The sequence below is a fragment of the Epinephelus lanceolatus genome, chromosome 12, assembly GCF_041903045.1.
Source record: "Epinephelus lanceolatus isolate andai-2023 chromosome 12, ASM4190304v1, whole genome shotgun sequence".
NCBI classification, from domain to species: Eukaryota; Metazoa; Chordata; class Actinopteri; order Perciformes; family Serranidae; genus Epinephelus; species Epinephelus lanceolatus.
In genome coordinates this window covers 34,604,055-34,628,865 of record NC_135745.1, presented here as the reverse complement: position 1 = coordinate 34,628,865, position 24,811 = coordinate 34,604,055, and the positions used below count along the sequence as shown (strand labels likewise).

At 39.8% G+C, this 24,811-nt stretch overlaps 1 protein-coding gene across 6 annotated transcripts in view; it reads left to right on the top strand.

Annotated features, from left to right (window-relative positions):
* The window catches only part of tnr (tenascin R (restrictin, janusin)), a 274,847-nt gene that overhangs the window by 212,421 nt on the left and 37,615 nt on the right, over positions 1-24,811 (top strand). For all 6 annotated transcript variants that reach the window (XM_033638024.2, XM_033638023.2, XM_078173333.1 and 3 more), the window contains 2 exons: positions 7,512-7,631; positions 11,228-11,371. In XM_033638024.2, the coding sequence (XP_033493915.2) occupies positions 7,512-7,631; positions 11,228-11,371 (264 nt within the window). The remainder of the gene's footprint in view (positions 1-7,511; positions 7,632-11,227; positions 11,372-24,811) is intronic.

Below are 24,811 nucleotides of genomic sequence, written 5' to 3'. Positions count from 1 at the left end.
AAGGAATTTAGGGTTGACACTAAATGGACTATGTGAAGGTCCGTTTAATGGAGGGCTAATAATGGTGCTCATTAGCAATGTGTCAGAACCCCTGGTAAAGTATCACTTGTCCTAAAACTTTAGTTTGGAGACAGACCATTAAAGTCCTCCCTGCTCGTCTGATTCTTTACCAGCTATTTCAAGAAAAGATAGATGAGGGAGACTTCTATTTTAAATGGATGCTTTGTTAAGATATGCCACAAAATTACAATTAACGCTGAATCATAAAAAGATAAAAATTTCCAGGAGCCATCACAGATAAAGTATAAATTAAAAGAAATACATGGGTTAACATGAGGACATGTTGCCAGGCAGAGGGACTGGCAAACAAATATATGCAAATGGGAGACTGAGAATAAGAGGGAAGAATAATATATGCATACCTACAGTCAAAAAAATAGAGTGCATGGTTTTCATCTTTGAAACCATTTTCTTGTCAGAAATCAGCACGTCTTGTTCGGCTAGACTTCTCTTTGGTGTTTAGCCGCCTGCAGTTTTTTGGCTTGCACTGTGCTGTTACACTTGTCACAGTCTCAGCTTGACATGTCTACTTAAGTGCCGCAAAAGACCACTTCCATTATGATCAATTAAAGGTGCAACAGTGGTCATTTAAGCTAAGTGGTCTATTATTTTGCTGTGACACTTAACGAAAATAGCCGGTACTGAATATTCACATATTAATCCACCAATAGGTTTAATCCAGTAACATTATGAAATGTTATCTAAAATTGGACACTCTGTATAGTGAGCACTTATACTTTTGGTACTTTGAGTACATTTTAATTCCAGTACTTTTGTACCTATACTTAGGTGACATTTTGAAAGCAGGACTTTTATTTGTATCTTGACATGGGAGGATATGAAAATTTCATGTCACAAATATCCTGTCCAAAATACTTGCGATTCACAGTATAATCCTGGTAATCATCAAAATGTGCTTGAAAGTCTTAAAAATGGCATCAAAACATACTGGAATCACTTCACCTTACAGTTTGTCAGGAAACGGAATAAACATCTTGTTTTAGTGAACATCCTTTTTAGTGAAAAACAAACAATCTTCAAAAGTCAGGCTTCTCAATGATCTGATGGCGTCATATCTCTGGATATGAAATATGCCGATGCTCAATTGGGATCTTTTGCATTTAATGAGGTTGGTGTATATGCAGCCTGTATATGCAGACTCTCTTGGGGTGCTGCTGGATGCGATATTAATGATTGTCCCAATAATATAAATTCACCATATTCAACTTATTGTGTTTTATATCACGATTCGCAATAAAATAATTTATTTTAACATTGTATCGTATCGTTATCGTCTAGTAACAGAGTATTGAAATAAAAAGTGCTAAAAGATCTGAGTACTTCTTTCATCATTGAAAGGATTAGGATAATCCAAAGTTCTTGTGGCTCCAGCATGCTGAGAGAAAGCAAGTTAACTCACCATAAAACTTTAATTTAAAGCCTCGTCCCAGTTAAATGCCCAGTTCCTTTTACCAGCCCGGTGTGCCCACACATTTTGACAAGCAAAGGCCTGTCTCAATTAGAGGCCTGGTCTGGTTGCCAAGCAGTTCATTTCTTAATAGAAGCTCTTGGGATGTATAAAACCGCGTTGTTGGCTACCTCAAATTATGTGTCCATTCCTCAATTATCCTGTACATTACTCATATTCTTTTAATCCTTAAGGGTCATCAGATCAAAAGAATCAAAAGGTTTTTTTAATAAAAATGAATCCAAGTTGGAAGTTTTGTTTTGACAGGATAAAATGGTGTTGTGTCGGTATGCCGGGTACTGCAGTCTTTGAATGCTGTCAAAGCTAGATCAAATGATATATTTAATGATATACATAATTGATATATTATCTGAAGCCTAATTTTTAAACAAGTTATAGTCATAGTAGTTTAAATAAATAATTTGATTATATTTCCTGATCTTTGCTGAGAAACAGTTTTGGCTGAAAGGAGTTAAAGGCCTTTCCCAAATATAGGCCTGTTGATTTCAGTGATTTAAGCAAATAATAGCCCGGGCTACTAATTGAAGTTTTATGATAAGTTTACTGGAAGTATTCTTGGGCAAGATGCTGAACCCCAAATTGCTCCTGATTGTTCCATGGGTGTGTGAATGGTTCCTGAGTAGCAGGTGGCACCATGTATGGTAGCCTCGGCCACCAGTGTGTGAATGGGTGAATGTGACATGTAGTGTAAAAGCGCTTTGAGTGCTGGAAAGACGTTATACAAGTGCAGTCTGTTGCCCATTTAAGAGTAAGACTGTTATGTTAGACTACTTCCTGTGAATCTACATAAAGACCATTTACTTAATGAACCTCTGAGGTGCTAAATAGGACAACACCAATAACTGATTGGGTGTAATGATTGGTCATGTCTCATTTTTCAAACAAATGTTTGCATGCAAACATTTTTACCGATACACACACAGTACATTCCCAATCTAAACTCAGCATTGAAAGTCCAGCACAGCTCACTTGCAGCATAAAAGCAGCAGGCACAATGTTTGCATAGCTGTGGCTGCCCTGCATGAGTATTAGTATTGTGTCACAGACACATCCAGTGTAGCTGTGGGGCAAATGGGGAGAACACACTCACACTGATAACCTGCTTTTTTTTTTGTACACTGAGTCAGCGCAGCTTCCACAGTAATGAGAGGGGATGCAGAGATAGACTGGGGAGTGAAATGGCCCAGGATGTCTCACTAACTGTACTGTCTGCTGCAGTCTGGTCTACATAATGGTCACAGAGTACAGCACACAGCAGACTGACCTCATGGCCACCTGTCACGGCTGTTTCTAAAAATAGCATATTCAGCAAAGCACAAATATTTAGTTTGAAACATTTTTCATGAAAGTTTTTTCAGAGGTTTAAGAGCACACCAACAAACATGACCTAAATTTACCTTCAGAGAACCTGACTGTTATTTAAAGGGAAAATTCACCATCTTTTCTGTGGATGTCAAATCAGTGTTTATGGTAAATGTACTTGATTGATTGAAGCAATAAATTCCTCAGTGCGTGTTGTATTGATTGAGAAGGCTGTCTTGACATATCTGCTGTTCTTCCTGCATCCAGTGACATCATTTGACATGACAGTGATGTAGTTGGCGACAATGAAAACAGAACTGCCTTGTTGTAGTTGTTTGTTTTGCAAACTAGCTACATTTCAGCAAAAATGGCGTCCCATAATACGACTGCAGGGGATGTTATGGATGAGGAAGCCTTGTAGTACCATATTTATTCGCACCAGAGTATACAGTCGAAGAAATGCAGCAGAGAGAGGCTGAGGCTGAGGCTGTGACTACATTAGCTGGCACACGAGGACATGGCCAACAGCCACCCTACAGACACCGACTGCTTGTGTGCAATGCATTCTGGTACATGTAGGCACTGATGGCATGGCTCCACAGGCAGGAAAACTCAGCTGTCTTGGTCAGTATAGTACAAACTGAGGAATTTATAGCTTCAATTGACTAAATTTGCCATCAACACTGATTGGACATCCACATAAAGGGTGGAAAATTTTCCAACAGGATTTATGTTAATGCCTCCCTAAAATGCATAATGTCCCTCGACTTAAACCCTCTGGTGCCCAATTTTCTGGCATCAAATCAAGGTCAGAATCAAAGCTGTTACCTTATTAACTGTATCAACATTTACTTTGTGAGTAAGCTGAATTACAAACCAAACTGTTAGTTGTTGCTTAGTAAACATGCATTGTAAACTGATGTCTGTACACACAGAGGGAAAACCACTCTGTACCTCTTTTGATTCTAAAAAGTTACAAAATCGATGGTTTTTGGTATACATAAGGACCATCAGTGTGGCGAGTCCATCAGTCCATAAGCAGTCTTTCGTTAGCTGACTGCTTGTCATAATCTAGCTCGGTGCGTTGTAGCTGGTTAGCAGTGCAGTACTGACTGGCAACTAAAGCTAGCAGGAATTATAGTATGAATCACTCAGTTATACTTTCAAATTGAAAGGTGAGCAGCAGATTGTTCTGTCAATCTGTGATGCTAGCATTAGCTAACGTTAGCTCAGCAGCCAAAGATGAGACTGGGATCTCTCAACATAATCAGTCAGATGACATCCAGGGGTGAAAGTACATTGCAGTTCTTGCTGGTACAACTAACCCAACCTTCATCACTTCATATTGTTCTCCTGCTGCACCCAGTGTCATGCATCCCTGAATACACATATTTAGATTTTTTTTTTTTTTTTTTTGAAAGCCTGTATTGTGTCAAAAAGAAATTAGACACAGTTGACAAGGTGTGTAGCACATGATTTATTTAAATAATGTCAGTGCCACAGAGTAATTTGTGAATATTGTCAAAACCTTCAAAATCATTTTTGTTTTAAACCAAAAGAAAATTACAACTAAATTCACCAACAACACCTTAACAGTTTTAACTTTAGTTTTAACAAATCTTTGATCTTTCAGAACATTTGATGTATAAAAAAAAGTATTCTCTAAGAGTGAGAGTCTTTTTTCCAATAAAAATTCACCAGAAATTGTGCAAAAATAAATACTGCATTACAACAAACAGGAGAACATTGATGTGTTTTTGGACCCTGTATAAAAGTGAATGTTATTGAATACTTTTCCTAATAAAATTTAACCAAACTATGCAAAAACACAATTTTCCAAACTAAGATTGAAGTTATTAGATATTTTCATAGTATCTCTTTTCAGTCCCTTCACACTCGTTTCACAGCCGGCTGCACAAAGAGAGCAGTGTAATTTGTCCAGCTTGGAGGACGGCTTATTTTGATGAAAACTGAGTTGTGGCTCGTTGTCTACCATACTACATTTGTAAAGAGGCGTTGTTTGTGTTTTAACAATATTTCTCTTATGAGTTATTGATCCTGGGAGTTTGAATCTGTGAATATCTTTCCAACTTTGCCGAACTGGTGTAGGGAGGCAGCTGCTATCCACTCACTCTGGTACTACGTACAGGCTCTGAATCTTTTAGTGGTACAGACCACCAAACTGTCTACTTTCCCCCCTGATGATATCTGATACCATCAGCTTCAATTGTCTCTTTTGTTTTGAGCAATTAAACATGAAGCAAAGTTATATGTCTAAATAATTGTGTCTGATACAAGTTTTCATGTTATTTTAATATAGTGACCCCACAGAAAAGCACGACTTGGCCCATTTGACCCCATCAAAGACAACACTGGCAAACACTGCAATTAGAAGCACAGCAGAACAGTTCATTTATTTTGTCCTCATGTTGACTGTTACAGATTTTCTAACAGTGTGGAAGGATTATGGCAGTGTTTGTACATGCTGTATTGTGTTATTGACACTTGGACTTGCCTTTTCAGTCAGTGCTGTCATGTGTCACTGGGATCATTATCTCAGTACCCAGGCTCGCCTGTATTCCTGAATATATTTTGGCAATACAGCATGTAAATGCAGTGCATTTTGGCAGCTGACACTCAAGGTCTAACTGAGCTTCCCATCAGCAAATGACTGCACCGCAGCCCCATACTTTAGTCCAAGAGCAGCCTTTTGTCCCTGTTTCCAAACCTTTTCTCCTGTCCTGAATCTTAAGCACCAGGGCTTGACTTTCAGATACAGATCCAAGTGCGAAGCGTGATGTAGTTGGCTCAAGCCTGTGATTCATCGGTGTAATCAGGAGATGGAGAGTGATGATTGGATTATCACTGGGACTGATGAAGGTGAATGACCTGTTTATTTTTTTCTTCATTGGCCATCCCCACTCCATCTCCATTGCCAATCTAATTGACTTGGCAAGCCTCCATTAAATTCACTTAAACCTTTTTGCAATTAAAGTAATGATTTTAATCAGGTTTGTTCATCTATCGTAGAGATAAAGACTCAAACTCACTTCGTTGCACTAATGAGCACAATTCTTTTTTTTGTATTCTGATGAGGGCAGGGCAATATTAATTACCTCATCTGGGCAGAGCGTTGGAGCACATGCAGTGTTCTGTGTTCTCCTGCCACGCTCTCTACCGCGCTGAAATAACACGCCTGAGGAGAAATTGAGGTTGAAACACTGAGGTTAAAGGTATAATTAAATTCAGACTCAATTTTGGCATGTCCAGCAGTCTGAGAATGAAATTAGGAAGAGGGTGGGGAAACGGTAGGCTCAGGAGAATAACTGAGACTTTCTACAGCCTTTTTGACTGCATAATTTCTCTTTGATGTTCATATGGATTGTGGAAACAGTGATCAAAATGGCAAAGAGAGTCATTATTAATCAGTATGAATGCAAAGCTCCTCTGTGTCTGGGGTTCTATAATTACAACTAAGGTGCAGATTGAACAATGGTTACCCATTTAGAATTCAAAATTATTTGTAATTGATATTTTATCTTGGTTTGCAGTTGTACCAGGATGTACTGACAGCCTCTTTGCATATGAAAGCAACTATGACACAGCCACATAGTTTGTGTACAAATTAATGGTAGAAATGGCAGAAAATGATGCTTTCCACACAAATGTGTTTTCCTCAGACATTTTAAAACAATTTCCTTTTGCGGGAACTAGTTGAATGAAAAATGCTCCTGCACCTGTCAGCTATGGGCAAGTTAAGAGCTTTTCAAAGCAGTGAACTTTACTTACTTTTATTAAACTTATTAGTAAACCTGATGCAATTATTCCCTTAATCAGTTATTCCATCAACAAAATATTAACAATTTTGATCATTTATGAATTGTTTCAAACATTTTTCAAGCAGAAAATATCAAACGGTCTTTTTCCAGCTTCTTATATCCTGTAATATGAAGACTTTGAACTTTTCATTTTCTGTTACTTTTTCAAAGAAGACTGTTGATAGTAATTTTGGCTAATATATAATCAACATGTTGACTGAGTACATGCCTTGCAGTGACGAGACCTTTAAGCAGTTTTACACGAGATGGTGTGCTTTACTATCACTGGCACGACAGTGATGCAGTAGGACCGAGGTGCTCGTATGCTAATTTTAAATCATATTGCCATGTCATCGACACACTGGAACAGCTGATGTAATCCAAACATTTCCAATAACAGATAACACTGCTTTAATCTTTATTTATTTGCATTTAGCCTTCTGATAACATTTTCACTGCGGTCACACAACTGTTTGCTGTCCAGTTTGCTTCACAGAAGAGGCACCATGAATTATATACATTAAAGAAAGTAGATTTAAATCTAAATTAACAACAGAACGATCAATTTTGTATCAGTATTGCAGCCTACTGATTTTTGATTCGGAGTTACATTTTTAGTGATAAGGACGGTGCGCTGTCATGCTGGTTTGATCAGGTTTTAAATGTCTGGTTGAACACTCAGATTGCCTGGTTGGATTTACTTGTTAATCTACTGTCACATTAGCGAGATGTCACTGAAGATTTCTCAGAAACATCCTGAAAACTGATCTCTGAAAGAAGTCTGTTCCTGTCTGTTTTTGTCTATATACTAGCCTTATATATTTGTTGTATTTTAATCCCAGCAATGGACATGCCGTCAGAGTTGACAGCTCTCAACATCACTCCACAAGGAGCTCTGCTGAGGTGGAATCCACCTGTTTCCAGTGTCGACAACTACGTGCTGACCCTCACACACAACCAGGGTGAGTAGTCTGAGAGACTTTCATTCATTTGCTGTTTATTAGACTATAAATAGATGGATTGATTAACTGTCAAGAATCAGACCAATTAAAGCATTTTGATAAAATCATTAACACCCTTTTCTTCTTGATGCCTGGATTTCTAGGATGACCACTGCACAGTCACAAATACTGAAAAATTCAGCTGATAATCTGTCTCACATCACTGCTATGTGCTGCTTACATTGGCTACCAGTTAATATTACAGGACCATGGATCATGTTTTTGCAGATCAGCTTTTTTTATTGATGCTATCATGTGTATGTTTGATGTTTGTTTCATGAAGCACCTTGCAACCTTGCTTATGAAAAGCACTGCTTACATAAATATTTACTCACCATCTTGTTATTGAGAGCAGCTCTCTGCACAATGAAGTGATTGGAATCTTATCAAGTCAAAGCACCGACTGCAGTGAGATCAGTCTGCACAGTCAGAGCATAACGAGCAGATTTGTTTTAGGTCATTCAGGTGCAGTGTGCGGTGATGTGTCAGGCACCATTAAGGTTTTCCCAATAAGAAGTGAGATCACAGTGATCCTTCAGGGCAATATGGATCCATTTGTCTTGCTTTCATAACAGTTCATTATGCCTGCTTGAGCTGCTAAGCCTTGACACAAACATTGCAGCTTTTACGCAGCATACGTTTCTGATGCATCCCATGTATTCACCGTCTGACAGCCATATCCAGATAGGTGAAAGATAGCCATATTGCCCGGCCCCTCAGAGTCAGTTTATAATTGGCTCCTTGAACCATGTGGACGACTGCCAAGTTACAGTAGGTAGGCCAGCCACAGACAAAGCTACATGACATACACAGCGAGAGTGTTGAAACATGAGAGTAAAAAAGTTTCAAAGGGTTTGATTTTTCAAACAAACATCACCCAGCATTGTCGGCCATTAGCCTTTGCAAAGAAGCTCCTTAAACTCACCAGGCAAATGTTTAACAACACTTGAACTATTCATTTCTCCTGGTTTTCTAAACTGGCTGGAGAAGCATATCTCTCATTTGCACATCACCCCACTGACTAAGCCATGCCTGGGTTTATCCGGAGGAATCTGTATCACTCAGCTCTCAGAGTCAGTGTGTACGTTACACCTTGACTGACTGGACTGCAGCCAGATCATCTCAGATACAGAGACAGTATCTATATGCTGAACACATATTTGGAAAGCAGCCCCAGCCAGAGTTTGGAGAAGCACAATGTAAAGCCGTGGACAAATTCCCTTGAGTGTCAGTGTATTAACTCAAGGTCAATAAATCTGATATTTCACAGAGTATTGTCCTGCATTATAAAATAGATTTTTTATTGGCCACCAGGAACACCCACATAAAATCCAAACCATCATGGTATCAGTCAGTCAAACCACATATAAAATAGATTAATGGTGTAGCATGGAAAAAATATGGTTTGTTCATATCATCACCAGCATCACTGACTACGTTTACGTGCACACTAATATTCCACTATTATTCCAAATAAGGTGATATTCTCAATTTGATAGGGGTCATGCAAACAGCATATTTACTTCAGATATTACGAATGGAGCATTTTCCAATTAAGACATGTGGGATATGCTGGTATTTCATGGGTTTTAGGAGCATTCTTTGGACATGTTTACACCACATTCAGAAAATGTATCTTCGGGCATCGATGGCTTAGTGGATAGAGCAGGCGCCCCATGTACAAGGCTGTTGCTGCAGCAGCCCGGGTTCAACTCCAGCCTGTGGCCCTTAGCTGCCGACTTTTTCAAGAATGGGTTGGCACAGTTGAACAAGTCCGCCACTTATGGAAAACTGGGTGAGAGTTAGGGTTAAAAAATCTTATTTTGATGAACAGAAGCCGTTCCACTTTTCCATATTTTGATGTGATAAACGACATGTTAGGGCACGTTAACGCCTCATTTCCACTTACGTATATGTACAGAAACGAGGCAACCACAGTCTATTCATTCCTACGGGAATCTCCGTGATATCCTCTGTGCCTGCGAAACTTCTCCCCTGAAATATTTTGGTCTGAAATTTGCCCCAAGTTTGTTAAAAAAAATTAACTTATGCTGTGGATTTCGGAGAGACAGTATGACAGTGTGCTAGCTTAGCTAACATGCTGCTATCTAGCTAACAGGCTATTTTCTTCAATTCAGTTGCTGAACTTGTTTATCTAGTTTTAACACATTGTGAATCTGAGTGATGTTATCCTGCTAAAATATGGTTATATATTATATACAGTCAGATTGTCTTTATGACTCGTTCAAATTCATATGTCTTTTTGATTAAATATTTCACAAAACTTGCAGAGTACCTGGCAGGTCCTGTTTTTGTCCCGGTAATGTTCCAAGCACATACTCCAAACTACTGGATGGAAAATTAGCCTCTCCCCACGGCTACAGGTAGTTTTATATTGGGCTTCTATACATCCATAAATAAATGCACTTCCTTGCGTTGGACACTAGAGGCATCATCCGTATATTTACGGATCTACGGACACCAGTCACATCCGTGAGTGGAAACAAGGCGTAATGCTGCACAGCTGCATGTAAACTGGAATATTAGTGAAATATTCTTTCTCATTAGCCATGTAAGCAGCTTAGCAGGAATATTGTCCTTAAAGGAATAAAACTGGAATGTTTTTTTTTTTTTTTAATTTAATTCTATATACTTTATTAATCCCCTAGGGGAAATTCAGTTTTTCCCTCTGTTTGTCAATTACGCACACAGGTCCGAACACACACATGCACAAACTGGACCTATGCATGCACTAAGTGGAGAGATGTTAGAGTGGGCTGCCCATGACAGGCGCTCTGAGCGGTTGGGGGGTTCGGTGCCTTGCTCAGGGGCACCTCGGCAGTGCCCAGGAGGTGAACTGGCACCTCTCCAGCTACCAGTCCACGTTCCATATTTTTGGTCCATACGGGGGACTTGAACAGGCGACCCTCCGCTTCCCAACCCAAGTCCCTATGGACTGAGCTACTGCCGCCCCATGTAAATGTGTTGCTGTGACGTTTACAGATATTTCACATACTGAAAGGCCAGAAATTCCAGAGAGAGGGGAACATTGGCAGGTGGATGCAGCTCTCATTATTATTTCTGTAAATTAAAACCGTCTAACACAACAAGATCCTTTCAGTGAGCCACTGACACCACAGCAATTACATTAAGTCTTGTTCCTTTTACACAGTTATTTTCTTATTTAGCAATTTTTCACAGTCTGTTCAGAGGCTGAAGATGCAGACTGGTAACTGAATGGTGGTTTAATTGTATGCACCACATTTTAAGTTGGTTTGACAGATATATTAGTCATTAAAATACCTTAAATTGATTCTTGGAATATACAGTTAGATAAGATCAGAGATGAATTCTCAGTCTTGGATTTCATATACAGTACATTACAGAGTATTCAGTCAAACTTTAGAGCAGAAGACATGTCTCATTTTTGCAGGATTGTCAGTTTTTCCCATTTTTAGCAGCCATTTTTCAAAGAGTTAGAATTTAATGTAGTCTATTCAGACAAAACTAAAATCTGAAGATGTATGGTAAACATATAAACCTTCTGTGTTTTCCAGTGACAGCTGATACTTTCCTTGTGGAGGGCAACAAGCAGGAGCACCAGCTGTCCAAGCTGAAGCCAAGCACCACCTACTCTGTAGCCCTCTACGCCACCAAAGGACCCCTCACCAGCGGCACCGTCATCACCAACCTCCAAACACGTATGTGCTCATTTTATTCAGCTGGTGCCTGTATAGTGGGCGCTGCGATGATTCAGTGGTTAGCACTGTCACCTCGCAGCAGGACGCTCCTTCAGGCCTGACTGGAGCCTTCCTGTGTGGAATGTAAATGTTCTCTGTTTGCGTGGGTTTCCTCTGGGTGCTCTGTTTCATTCACGCTAAAAAATAAGTATGTTAAGTAGAGTTTCTCCTGCCTTTGTTCCTGACCAAGGGCAATGGCTACACACTACTTCTAAAGTAGTTAGGATGAGTCAAATGCAGCGGATGCATTTCTCTCAGGGCATCAGTGAAGTGTAGCACAAACAACAGAAGTATGTCATACAAAGAAAAAATATAACTAGTGTTTATGTACCAAACCAGTTAATGACCTGCCTCAGAAAGTGGTAATAATAATTGACGTGCCATGTAATAGCAGTTGATAATAACCCTCATTCATGAAGAGACTTCCTTTCATTTCTGTCTTAGATGAACTGAAACAGTCAGTGCATTGTTGGGCATCAAGTCTAAGTGATAATCTAAGTGTTAATTATTTCCCCTAGACTTAACAACAAATAATTTCTGCAGTACTACCTAAGCCGTGACAATATCACAGTCAAAATTAAGTTACTATTTCTGTTGATTAGATTACCTTAAGCTTTAAGTTCCCTCGCAGTAGATTCAGAGGTGCGGGGGTGTTTATTTGAGAGTGCAACTGCTCGTTCCAGATGACAGGTCTAATTGCTGCTGTTTGAGATGCACTTGCAGTCTGCATGTTTTATTGGATGGTGATGTTTCAGGTGATAAACATAGTTTGTGGTACTTTAGTTAATAACTAAGCATGCATGTTGTGTGTCCAGTTGTACAGTAAGTAGCTTTATCCACAACAGCTTTTTATGTTTCGGGTTGTTGTGACTGTTGGGCTGTCAGTCTCTGTGCTGACATGTTAAACTCTCAATAAAGGAGCCCTGTTACTATTCAACTTGAGATATCAGGACAGTAGCATGTGGTGTATTCTAATCCAACTTTATTGGTAAAAAAGCTGTCTGTTCAGAAAAGACTGACGTATAATTTCAGGTGTCTCCAGGTCCTCAAAATGGCTTTGGGTGCTTTCAGACCTAGAGTTGTCTTGCTTTAGTCTGAATCAGGGACTAATTTTGTTACCAAAAGTGCATAATTGCCTAGAATTGGTTTGTGTTCGCACGGCAGCATTTACAAGCGGACCAGATAAAATGCCTTGCTCGGGACAGCTGCTCTTGATTGGTCTAGGAAGTAAACCAAACGTTGAAGAAGAATACACTTGCAAGATAAATGTGACACTTTCTAATGTCACAATGGAGGGACAACTACGCAGGTTGATTTTAGCGCTGCTCATCGTGGACTATACTGCTGTCATTGTTCATTTTAGTCCAACCATACAGTTTGAAAACGAGGCGCGGCTCCAACTAGAAAACAATGTTTTGATGCATTGGATGTGCTGAATGTGCATATTAAGGCAGTACAGGAGGAGGTGCACATTAATAATCCTCCAGGACTGTAACATGCTCATGTTTAACCCAAACAATGTGTCATGTGACTGCAGTTGGTTCAGATCCAGGTCGGAACACGTTCTCACCACAAACAAACCGCACCAGAGTTCATTTGTAACCAGACTGAGACCACCTCTTCAAGAAGGTCTCCGTCTGGTTGTTTTGGTGTGCACCCAAGTGTGATCACAGTGTTCACACCCGCTCAAAGAACCACACTTACAGTAGGGGGCAAATGAACTTAAATTTAAATTTGTGAGGTCTTAATTGCCACAAACATTGTATCTGAATATGTTTATTCAGCTTTTAATATCTTTTCGTCAAGCTTCTCTGCATAAAAGTCCACATTCCTGATGTTACAAATTTTTTAACCTGCCACTGAACCTAATACTTTCTTTACTTAAACTTGCACTTACCTGTTAACAAAATGTAAATTAACCAAATTCACTCTAATGACCATGTCAAACCTACCTCTGAACGAAACCACATATACACAACTTACCTTAATACTTCCCTGTAATGCTTGAATAAGAAAAGATTACGATAATTACGTAGAAACAATGTCATGTCTGTGGTGTAACTGGTTGTTGATCAATTAACGCATCAACTGTTCATTGAAGTTTCTAATGTTCTCATCTAGAAAATCGTCCGTCACCATTCATAACGTTTCCATTGCCCAGCCCTAGAGGGATGCATGTTTGCATCAGAAAAAAAATTCAAATGAAGACACTATTATTATTCTGGGTTGTACAAATTGGGTAGATTTTAGCTTGCACACAGTTGCACTTAAAAGCCTTTCCTTTATCTCTATGTACCACTCGTTGCAGAGTCATATATTATGTCACAGGGGTCAGTACCATGCTCGAGAGTCTGACTTGGTCAAAGACACAAGCTGTCATGAGGATTAAACTCGTGAACTCTCTGTTCAACTTTTGCCTGCTTTAACTCTCAGTGACCCACCTCTCCAATTATATTCACCTTTATCGGCTGCTCCATCGAGAGCAAAGTTAGGGGTGAAGGAATTGTTCCAGTTTAGCTGAGTTGCAGCTCTGTAAACTTAGTTTTTTCTGGAGTTCTTGCAGAAAAAAAAAAAAATTCAGTCAGCAGAGGAGTTCATATCCCCCAGGGAGGAGCAGAGCTACCTGTCCTGCACTGCAGCAGAGACGAACTGCTCGAAACAGAAACAAACTCTGACAACGTATGAGAGCAGGGCTGCAGAGACTTCAAAACATAAATGGGGCTCAGGAAAATTAGGTGTACCTGCAACCATGTCAATGCTGTACGTGCACATAGTAACTCATACATAAACAAATGTTCTTGGCAGTTTAAGGTGATTCTAATTTGGAAACAGATGCTCTGCCTTGTGCGTCATGTACCTCAGCTTCTCCAGAGAACAAAAACAACACGTATTTCTACCCTCATTCAACTCTCTCATATGAAAGAATTTAGGAAATCGCTGTGATGTAGGGAGCACCATGGAATGAGCAAAGAGGACAAGGATTTTGTTTTGAAAATCATGTCTTATTGAATCAAGCAAACGGTTGGGTGCTTGACTTTGTTGCTCTCCTTTTCTGAGTGAAATAGACTAAATTTATTCTTGCCACTCCATTCTGGAGGAAAAATGATTTAAGTTGAAAAGACACAAGTAGATCAAATCCCTCCATACAAGAGGAGGGACATCCACAGGAGTTCAACATTTGTTGTATTCAGAATTATACCAATATTACTAAAATATATCCTGCAACTACTGAATGGCATATAGTGTTACAGACCCAGCAGAACATGCAATGCATTTTTCAGTCATCACTGGTACTATTTCGATTTTCTAATATATATTATTTATGTTGTCCTCGGATAGCGCCTTCAAAAAAATAACATTCATACTTTATAATTCAATTCCGAACTGCTCTTTTACCTTATTTCACTGAGGACCCAAAATCAATTCAAAGGAACAATGAGGGATAATCCCTGAGCTTCATCAAGCGCTCCCCGTGAGCAAATATAACATGTATTAATAACACTGTTTATATTAAAAGTGTCAGCCTTCTAGTTCACTTTCATGCTGTAAAAGTACACTGTGCAGGCATCTGTGTACCGCACTGTATGTGCACACACAGGCACACACCAATAGAGACTTCCCCCATGCAGGATTGATGATGACACGTCTCACCAGGGGGCGCCTTAGTCAACCCCAACTTCACAGGGAACTTCTTGTGTTGTTAATTAAAGTTCCTAATTGAAATCTTAAAGCCTGTTTCGGCTCCGCTCACACAGCTTGTTTTCTCAGTCTGTTACGCTCCAGTGGAAAATGTCACATTGTGAACGGGCTATGAGAGAGGATGAGACCATTGATTGGTTTGGTCAACTACCCCACCTATTGCTCTGCCGCCGTCTCCCCGGGTCTGCTGCTCTGTTTCTGTCTGCTTCTTTTGTCACCTCTCTTTCTTTTTTTTTTTCCTTTTTTTTTTTTTGAGTCGGTCTCAGTCTGTGTACTGAGCCACAGAGTTAAGAATTACAGGGAAAGAGAGCAGCCAGTGACAGTGGCTTAATTTTTTTTATCTATCCTAAATAATTGTGAAGTCCATTTATTTTTATAGCACATTAAAATAATAGCAAGGGAATTTTAAAACAGTGGGTCCAGACTTCTTCTTAGTCATTAATTCAAGGTCCACACAGTTTAATAAATTTAGCGTCATACTTGCACTTGGCTCTGCTGAGGAGCGCTTTTACTGTCTCTGTGAAGTAGCTGTCTGTTATTCACATACTCGACAGCAGGAAACGTGACTTCAACATAAAAGCTCTGTGCCGTTAATTCACTGTACTTTAAAGTGTGTTTTTTCCAATCTTGACACATGTGCGAGTCACTTGCGCTCCATTCAGAATGTACCCACGACCCACTTTTGGACTGGGACCCACCAGTTGGGAAACACTGTTTTAAAATATAATAAAACCTAAAGCAGTCATTAAGAAGCACTTCAAGATTAGGTATAGACATTTTCAGTAATGTTCTTATTAATATCAAAAAACTAGAATACCTGCAAAAAACCCCATAAGATTAAGGATGTAAACTGGCCAAAAATGGAAAACAAGTGTAATTTAAAATTCATATATTGAACAACCAGGCTTTAGCTGGCCTATTAGACCATAAATTCAAAGTTAACTTCAAATTTTCTGGTGATGCAGTTACATAGGTTATATCAGTGGATCCCAACTGGTCCAGCCACAGGGTCCAGATTTCTCCTCAGTCATTAGTTCAAGGTCCACACAGTTAAATACATTTAGGGTCATACTTGTGTTTGGCCATGTCCTCAAGCTAGTTTGCTGTCTCTGTCAAGTAGCCACTCACTCTACAACAGAAAATGGCACTTCAGAATAAAAGCTTTGTGCCAGAAATTCACTGTACTTCAAAATAAAGTGTGTTTTATACAGACTTGACAAGTCACTTGCGGTCCATTCAGAGCTGCCCTCATCTCTGTCAGTTAAACATCTGCCCAGTTAGCACAAGCTAACACAGCATCGGCAGCTAACATCTGACACAGAGCCGTTAAACAGTCCCAACAAACTCACATCAACACCGCAGCACCTCAGCTCTACTGTTAAACCCATTAATAACTGTTATTAGCCTTGTGATGCTAACAGTTAGCCTTGTCACTGTGTGTGCACCTGTTGGATGGCTTTTCACCAACTGTTCCACTAGTCTCGTAGTGTCTTGTGATAAAAAGAAAGAGAGAGCATCAGAAGGGCAATGAGATGCTGACCAAAGCAACACACTGCATGCAGTTGTAAAATGAGATTTTACCCATTTTGAATAGTAAAATAAAAAGTAGTCTCCCAGAGTAGTCTGGTGTTGAGACTGTTGAGACTGACAATGAGGTTGGTAATATTTGGATGCCAAATATAGGACATAGATAGGACAACGATATTCATGAGGGCAGAACACTTTGTATTGGAAAATGTCTCCATATGTGTTTGTGTATAATTTCATGTCTGCATTTTAATTTCTATATCCTTTTATGACAATTTAAAAAGACTTGTTTATTGCGAGTGTAAGTGTTCCTGGTCCATCTGGTGTATAGCAGCTGTGCATATGCAAAGGCGTAATGTACAAGAGGTGAAGGGTCAGTGAAGCTTCTTGCTACAATAATGGTCTCCCCACATGTTTGCCTGCTGACAGCACGAAGCGAGAGGAGAGAGGAAAAAGCAGCGAGTCTGGCTCGGATCAAAACGTGGCCACGACTGCCTCAGCCATATAGGTTTTTTTGGGTGGAGTTTCTTTGTCGAGTCCCAAGCCTCTTAACCACAGCTGAGAGTTGTTTTGTTGTCTGGCCTCCATGCCTCAAGAGTTCAACACAGAGTAAGACAGCTTGGCTCCCCGTCGGCTGATATTTAAGCTATAGGGCTGGAAAATAAGGGATTTTGCCACGGGTGTCTCAATAAGCCTGTAGGCTGCAGCACCGGGACTTTTTTCCCCCTCAGATGTGTCTGAGCCCACTTGCTGAGAAGTGCTTGGCAAGTTTTTGAAGCAGCAGAGATCCTTGCTGCAGGCAGCCTCACTGAGCTCTGCCTGATAGTTGTTCACCAAGTACTGAGAGTGCTGCTATTACAGAAACATAATCTTGATTCTCCAGGCAATCCAGGCATGTTTGACAGTTTAGTGTACTTTTAAGAACTTGTGTAATTATTTTATGGTAAAATGCTTTGATACTTGTGCTAATATATTAAAAATATTCTCTACAGAATATTGAATTCAGTAGTTATTATATAAAGTATGGAGAATTATGTGATATTTCTAATACTGTAACAACCAGAGCTGTACATTCTTTTATTAGTTGTGAGCCATGGTGTTAGAGAAGTGTGATTTCACGTCAGTCTGGGCACCATAAGAATTTATTTTTATAAATATAGTGTTAATTTCCTGGCTAAATAGGGTTGTCTTTTGGATTAAACTGTCAGTCAGACTAAAACAAAACAAACACGGGCTTTAGATGTAAATTCTCAAACATGGCATTCGTTGTACAAAGACGGTCCAAATTTGATCCTGTGGAAAATGAATTATGCAAAAATAATAAGAAATAGATTTCGAAGTCATTATCATAGGATTTACATTGTGAAATGATGTTGAATTCAGGATTTAAATGTTACTAATTCTAGGGATGTGTGTGTGTGTGTGTGTGTGTGTGTGTGTGTGTGTGCCGTTTTATTTGCGAACAGTATAAAAGACAGTAAGGTTTATAGAGTTGTGCCTCAAGCTAGAAGCTTACTGTCTCATACAATATTTACACAGCAGGCTCAGTTAAGAGTAGATAGTAGTAGAGTGGATACCAGCTCAGCAAGAACATATATTTTACCTGTTGTCGTGTATTCATAAAACTTCCTAACAGCTAACAGGTACATCTGAACTGTATTTCAGTAGTGCAGCATCATGTTTCATGGTTTGTGGCTGTAAATAATCCTGACATCAGATGTCTCCCATCTCTCTTAGATCTGGCAGTGGGGAACTGGTTGTGCTTTGCAGGGAGAGGATTATAACAAATTGCCTTTAAAGTTAACATGGAAAACAAATTAGGGTTGGGGTACACTTTCTGAAGCCGGGAATGAATATAAACTGGGGAGAAAAAATTAGGCTGCAACCTCTGGAGCATGATTAACTTTACCTATTAAATAAAAGTTAGAGCAACTTTGAGTTTTGCAACGTGTTGTTTTAGTAGGGATGGGTATGATTAAGATTTTAACATTATTAGTACTGTTACTGACACTACTTATCAGTGTTGGGCTTGTTACTCTAAAACTATAATAACTTACTCATTACTCTTTTCCAAAGTGCTGATATTACTTTACTTATTACTCCCTGCCAACAGTGATTGGTTACACTACCTTTTATATTACATTTCGGATACACCCCATAAAACTGGTAATTGCACATCTCCCCAAAGTTTTCAGTTGTCTGTGACCAGTATTTTCCCCAGGCTCTGCTTGAAAGACCGAGAGTCACTCATTGAGCAACATTACATCCACCACATATCCAGCCACAAGCTTCATCACGTCTTTGTAGCTGCAGCTGTCCACAAGTAAAATCTAGTTTTGGTTGTTAAACAGTGTAGGGCTCCAGGTGATGTCCACGGCCATGGAGGGCTCACCTTTGGTGGGGTGTATATCCTGGAGCTTTATGTTGTTGTGCTGTCAATCGTAGTAGCTGAGGTGTTTCAGACCGGAGGTTTGAGGACCTGGGTTTTTTTGTAGTGGAAATAGACTACCTGCAGCAGCAGCATTCTTGGTCTTGTTTTTTTGTCCCAGCAAAATCCAAGTACTGGGAATATTTCCAGCTGTTAAGGTAAACATTTCCAACTAGCTTGCTGCTTTGTGATGTGCTGGCGCAGCACAGCGATTACACAAATGAGTCCGCTGATGGGATTGTTTATTTCAAGTCAATAGTGATGTGATAACAAAAGTAACGTTGTAACGAGTTGTTATTACTGAATTTACTGAAGTATTACTGAAGTTTTATTAGTAATTAGTTACACTACTTGTAGATGGAAAAAGTAGTATTAATATTACTGTAACGCATTACTAGTATCATGTTACTGCCCAACACTGCTACATATTGATCTGGTACTTGAATGCTGCTCTTATTGGTTATATTTTTGTTATATTTAAGAGCAAAATGTGTGGAAAAAAATTAAAAACAGAATTTACTGCAACTTGAACAAATAACAATTTATATAAATACACCGGTATTTATAGCTAAATAACTAGCTGGCTAATGGTTACTTTTAATCATTAACCCATGTTTGTATAATTTAGATTACTGTGCCTGAGGTGGATGGGATGATGAGAGATGAGCTATGCAGTCGATAACTGTGCATTTCTCCACCTGTATGTGATGCACTTTCTTCAGACAATTCGAAAGACTGCTTTTATTTCCATCCTTACATGCAAAGAACTTGTTGCGCATGTGGCAACGAGCATTGTCAGCATTACCTCTAATGAAGTGCTACCAGACATTTGAGTGTTTAGTTCTGTCTGCCATTGTCAGTAAGAGCAGATTCTCTGTGTGTCGGGGAGAGACAGAGATGCAGAGAGCTTCTGCTCCTTGCACATACTGCAGACTCAGAGAGCGAGATCTCTCCTCTGGATTTTGGAATAGTGAAATTGCACTATAGACACATGTCTTAGCTGTGTTGCAAATTAATAACGGAGTTGGTGAGATAAAAGGTGTGATTTTCTTAATTTCTTGAATACCAAGAGCAGAACCAGTAACTTTAGATCTTTTCAATACTATAGTCTTGAGTAATTTAGCATCGAGGCCTCATTAATACCAGATTTCATTACCCATCCCTTTATTTTGGGCTTCTGCTTTTGAATAGTTGAATTTGAGGTGCTTTTCGGTTGCTATTTGGAGGCCATATGTCGGGCCACTATGTGCCTATGTCTGAACTGGGTGTTAGGGTGGAAGTGAGGTCTCAGTGAGGCATTTTATACCCCATACCCATATCTTATACTGTTATACTTAGACCGACGGTATTTTGTTTTGCCGTGTCATTGCATCTCACCGGTAAAGAGACTAAAAGTAGTGCAATTAGACAGGTGTTGTATCTCCATCCCTGCCAGTCGGAGCTGATAAATACCTGTGATTACTGCTGAGTCATTTGACCTGTGTGTGAATTCCAATTGTAACCTTTCCCATTTCATACAAAAGCCAGATGTTAGTGGGTTTTAATGGGTTTTTCCTGCAGTAGAAAGGGGCTTTAGCTTCATCGCCCCGCCCTGTGGTGTGAGAGAGGAATGAAAGGACATAGCAAAGGACACACAGGCGTGAAGAGGGTTAGAGACCTTTATATACTGTATGACATTGAAATGTGGTCTTTGCTCCTAAACTTTCCTTACAATAACTTCATTAAGAAGGTGACCACAATTGAAATAAAAACGCTGTAGGTCAGTTGGAAGAATCAGCTAACTACTTGTAGGAAGAAGAACCTCAGTGGGGTGCTATGTAATCATCATTAATGGTTTGTGCAGCTCCTTTCCTCTCCTTTATCGGCTCTTTGATATTATCCATGATGCTAATCAAGGCTGTGTAGTGTTCTTAAAGATAATCACAAGGTGTAAAACACATTATAAAATCTGTGAGATTCATCCAGGAAGCATTTGGTTTAAGTATAGACTTCATATATTCAAAGGAGTTACTTATACATCATTCACGCAGAATCATTTACTTGCAAATTGGCACAGAGATGTGATATCCACTCCAAAAGAATAACTTCCTCTCTCTTCCTGCAACAAATTACTGCTGCCCATGCTGCCCTTCCCATCTGCTGCTCTGCGTGTGTTTATTTTTTTTCTCCTTTTGCATTGTTTACACTGCGTGTTAATGAGACATTAGATAAAGCCAAACCTATTCATCTCAATCCCATTGTTTAAACCTACGCGTCTGAAGATGGAGCCTTAGAGCTGCCAGGAACTCAGACGACACCTGCTCACCTGCTCGGGCGCACTCCATGCAAAGGTTTAATTGGAGAGAGAGTGGGACAAGGAGACAGATTTAACTGGTGAATGAAGAGAAAGGCAGAATAAAGAAGGGCTAAACGAGGGTGGTTGCGGCCCGTCCATTTCTATGAAACGCTCCTCCCGCCTCTTCCTTCTCATCTATCCCCAACGCGTGCATAATGCAGCAACAGTGTTCATCAAGCAGAGGGGAGGACAGGAACAAAAAGATAAACTCTGTTCACTCTCTGGCACATTGAGTTAGAATGGCAGCCTGTCAGATAAGGAGGTGGACAAAGGAGGGGAAGGAGAGAAGAACAGAGGGGGAAATACAAGCACATAGGAGACAAGGAGGGGAGTGAAGAAGAGGAAGACCCCTAGATTGATGTGGGAATAGGAAGAAAAAGACAAAAGAGGAGGAGAAAAAGCAGGAATGAGATGCAGACAAGGTCAATAAAGACATGAAGGTGCAGAGGAAGAGATTGGCACGTCAGTGCGGACTTTAGCACAGTCTGCGATGTGCACTACTCAGCTTCTCGCTCTTAAAAACTTTGTTCCCTCCTTCTCCCTGCAGCTCTGTCTCTGTCCTTCTCCCTAAATCCCCGTCACACAATGTGGATCTGCCTATCACTGTCTCTGAGCGAAGGCACCCCGCTTCTTTCAGGAGGTTATCAAGGCAGCTACATGCTGTTAATTACCGAGCTGTCATTGATCTTTCCATATGTGCACACAGACAAGGATTTAAACGAGAACAGAGTGTGTGCTTGTCGATTTTCTTTGTGTGTGTAGAATTGTGTGAGGTCTGGGTTCAATTTAGGGTCAGATGTGTTGCTGAAAGTTAAGGAGAAGTCCTCAGGAGACGTTAAAAGTTCAGGCTGTATACAAAAGCCCATGTTAGTTTGACTACTGAGGAAAGAAGGGAAAAAAAAAAACGAGAAAAGCTGGAGTCAAACAGAGGGAATGACAGAAAGACACAGCCATGTGGTAGATGTCTTTATCTCATACTGACGTTGGATTGCACAGCACACAAAGCGCAGCACTTCATTTGTTTCAGCGCCCCTGCCTCCCTTACGCAGAGGGCTGTTGGGCGACTGGCTGACGATGTGCCCCAGAGTCATGATGTAACTCCGGGAAACTGATTTTCCAAATAGAAGGTCATCTATTTTCCATTGTGCACTAAAATGAGGTTACAGCGTGTCAGTGCTTCCGCTGCCATGTCGGAAGTTCAGATATTGACTCGAAAAGGGTGATGTAAGGTGGGGAAAGTGAGGTGAGTCTCCTTGTGATGTGGTTAAGGTATCAAGACGAGCACTATAATGAAGCCTAGCTCAGATGGTGTGATGTAACGTGCCGTAAAACTTGGGTGGGCTTGCTGATCAAGGGCTTGAACACTTTTGAGGCTGTGATACTCTGTGACTAAACATGGAAAAGTGTCTATTCTTACTTTGTCCTGTGGGGATTAAGGATTACTGACGTGGAGATATTACCCACCTCATGGAATACATTTACAGTATATGTACAAGAATGTCTCATTGTTAATCTGTTCTGATTCACCTGTACTTTCCCTTTCCTATCTTTTCTTTCAACTGCTTAGAAAGAAGAAATGAAATGCTTACTAGTTTCAGAATAATCCACGGCAAAATTACAGATGGTTAATGCTACCATTTCAAATCGTATTATCATTAAAACCATGTTTAATTACCGTACACTAAAAAACTCAGACGCAGATGCAGCATGCAGTGTGGGTTTGTTTTGCTGTTTACAGAGTGGCCGTGCAGCATAGTGATTATATAATCAACAAATCCAATTTAAAAACACCAAAACCGAAAAATCTATTCACTCTACTGACAAGAAATGTCCGTGTAGCCAAAGCCTGATATAGTTCATTCCTCCATCTCATACACCTGCATTGTTGTCCAAACATTCTCATCACCTCAGTGAGCTAAACTTCCTGGATGGTAAATTCCAGACATGTCCAAAGTCTGGCTTGGGGGGCCAATTGTGGCCTGCGGACTGATTTTAAACGGCCCTCAGCTTGTCTTTAAAATAAACTGTATGTGGCCCGCCAGACAACAGTGGTTAATCTACACAGGCATAACTAACCATAATCAGATTTTAAACAAGCAGACAAATGATACCTAACAGTAGACATTTCTTGCTAGGTAGCAGACACTGCCACAGCATAGAAGAGTAAAGTTGATAGCGAGGGCCGCTGCATTCAGGAGCGGTGCACAGTTGAATACTTTTTCACTAAAAGATGAAACAGTTACATTTGTCTCATTTGTATGTGATTTTTTTTAAGTAACCCATATGATGTGAGAAGCAGCTGGCCCTCGGGTATTTTTTACAATTTCTAATCTGGCACCCAGTCAAAAAAATTCAGGCATCCCGGGTATATTCCTTCATTACTATTACCAAGGACACTGTAGAACATTTTGAGTAAACTCCCATATACACAGCCCTGCTGCTGTAAGAACTCATTAGAGCTCCAAATGTGTATTAAATCTGCAAACATGTAAAATAGTACCCAACAAAAACATGATTGACTCCAGTTTGAGCAACAAAAAATGCATTACCCAGTTGTAAAAACATTTCTAACAACTTTTGAACATGCCAGATTATTAATTAGTGTATAGTTTACAGATTTATGTCTATATACTATAAGGATGGGAAGTCAGAGCCTGTGTCTGTATTTCCCCCACTCTCTACTCTCTATCACTTCCATCACAGAATACAAGTAACAGCATTATGTATTTAAAATATAAAATATGAGTAGCTGTATTCCACTACAGATACAGTTTGAATTGGTTGTATTCTGAATACAATTACCCTTTTTGAAAAAAATTATTACTTGTACTTAATTTTTGTTTTAGTTGCCTTACTAACTTTAGTTGAACAGCATTGTTTTCTATTGTAATGTTAGAACTGCCTGCAAGTGACACAGCGCTGCCATTTTGAGCTGAACTTCTGTTCTTGTCACTTTAAAAGTGCTGCATGGATGCAGAGTGGCTAATTTGTGAAGCTGAAGGAGCGAGTGTTTGCTGTAAATGACCATCACAAATATCAAGCTACTTGCTGTTGGCCATATTGTACGTCATTTTCAGTAAATATTACAATATATAACTCATGTTTTCTGTTTCAAAAAGTACAAACATAGAAGCACCCTCTTAATCATCTGGTAGAGCAGGCATCCGATGCACTAAAGGCTGTGTCCTTGTTGGGTTTGATTCAAACCCACAGCCCTTTGCTGCAGATTATCCCCATTCTCTCTCCCCTTTCACACTAAATCTGTCCCATCTAATAAAGGCAAAAAGCCCCCAAAAATAAGAAAAGAAAAAGAAGTACAAACATAGAAAGATTGCAAGTACTCTCCAGTTGAGCGCAGAGCTGATAGGTGGCCTACGTGGTGTTTACATGACACAACAAAAGCACATATGTA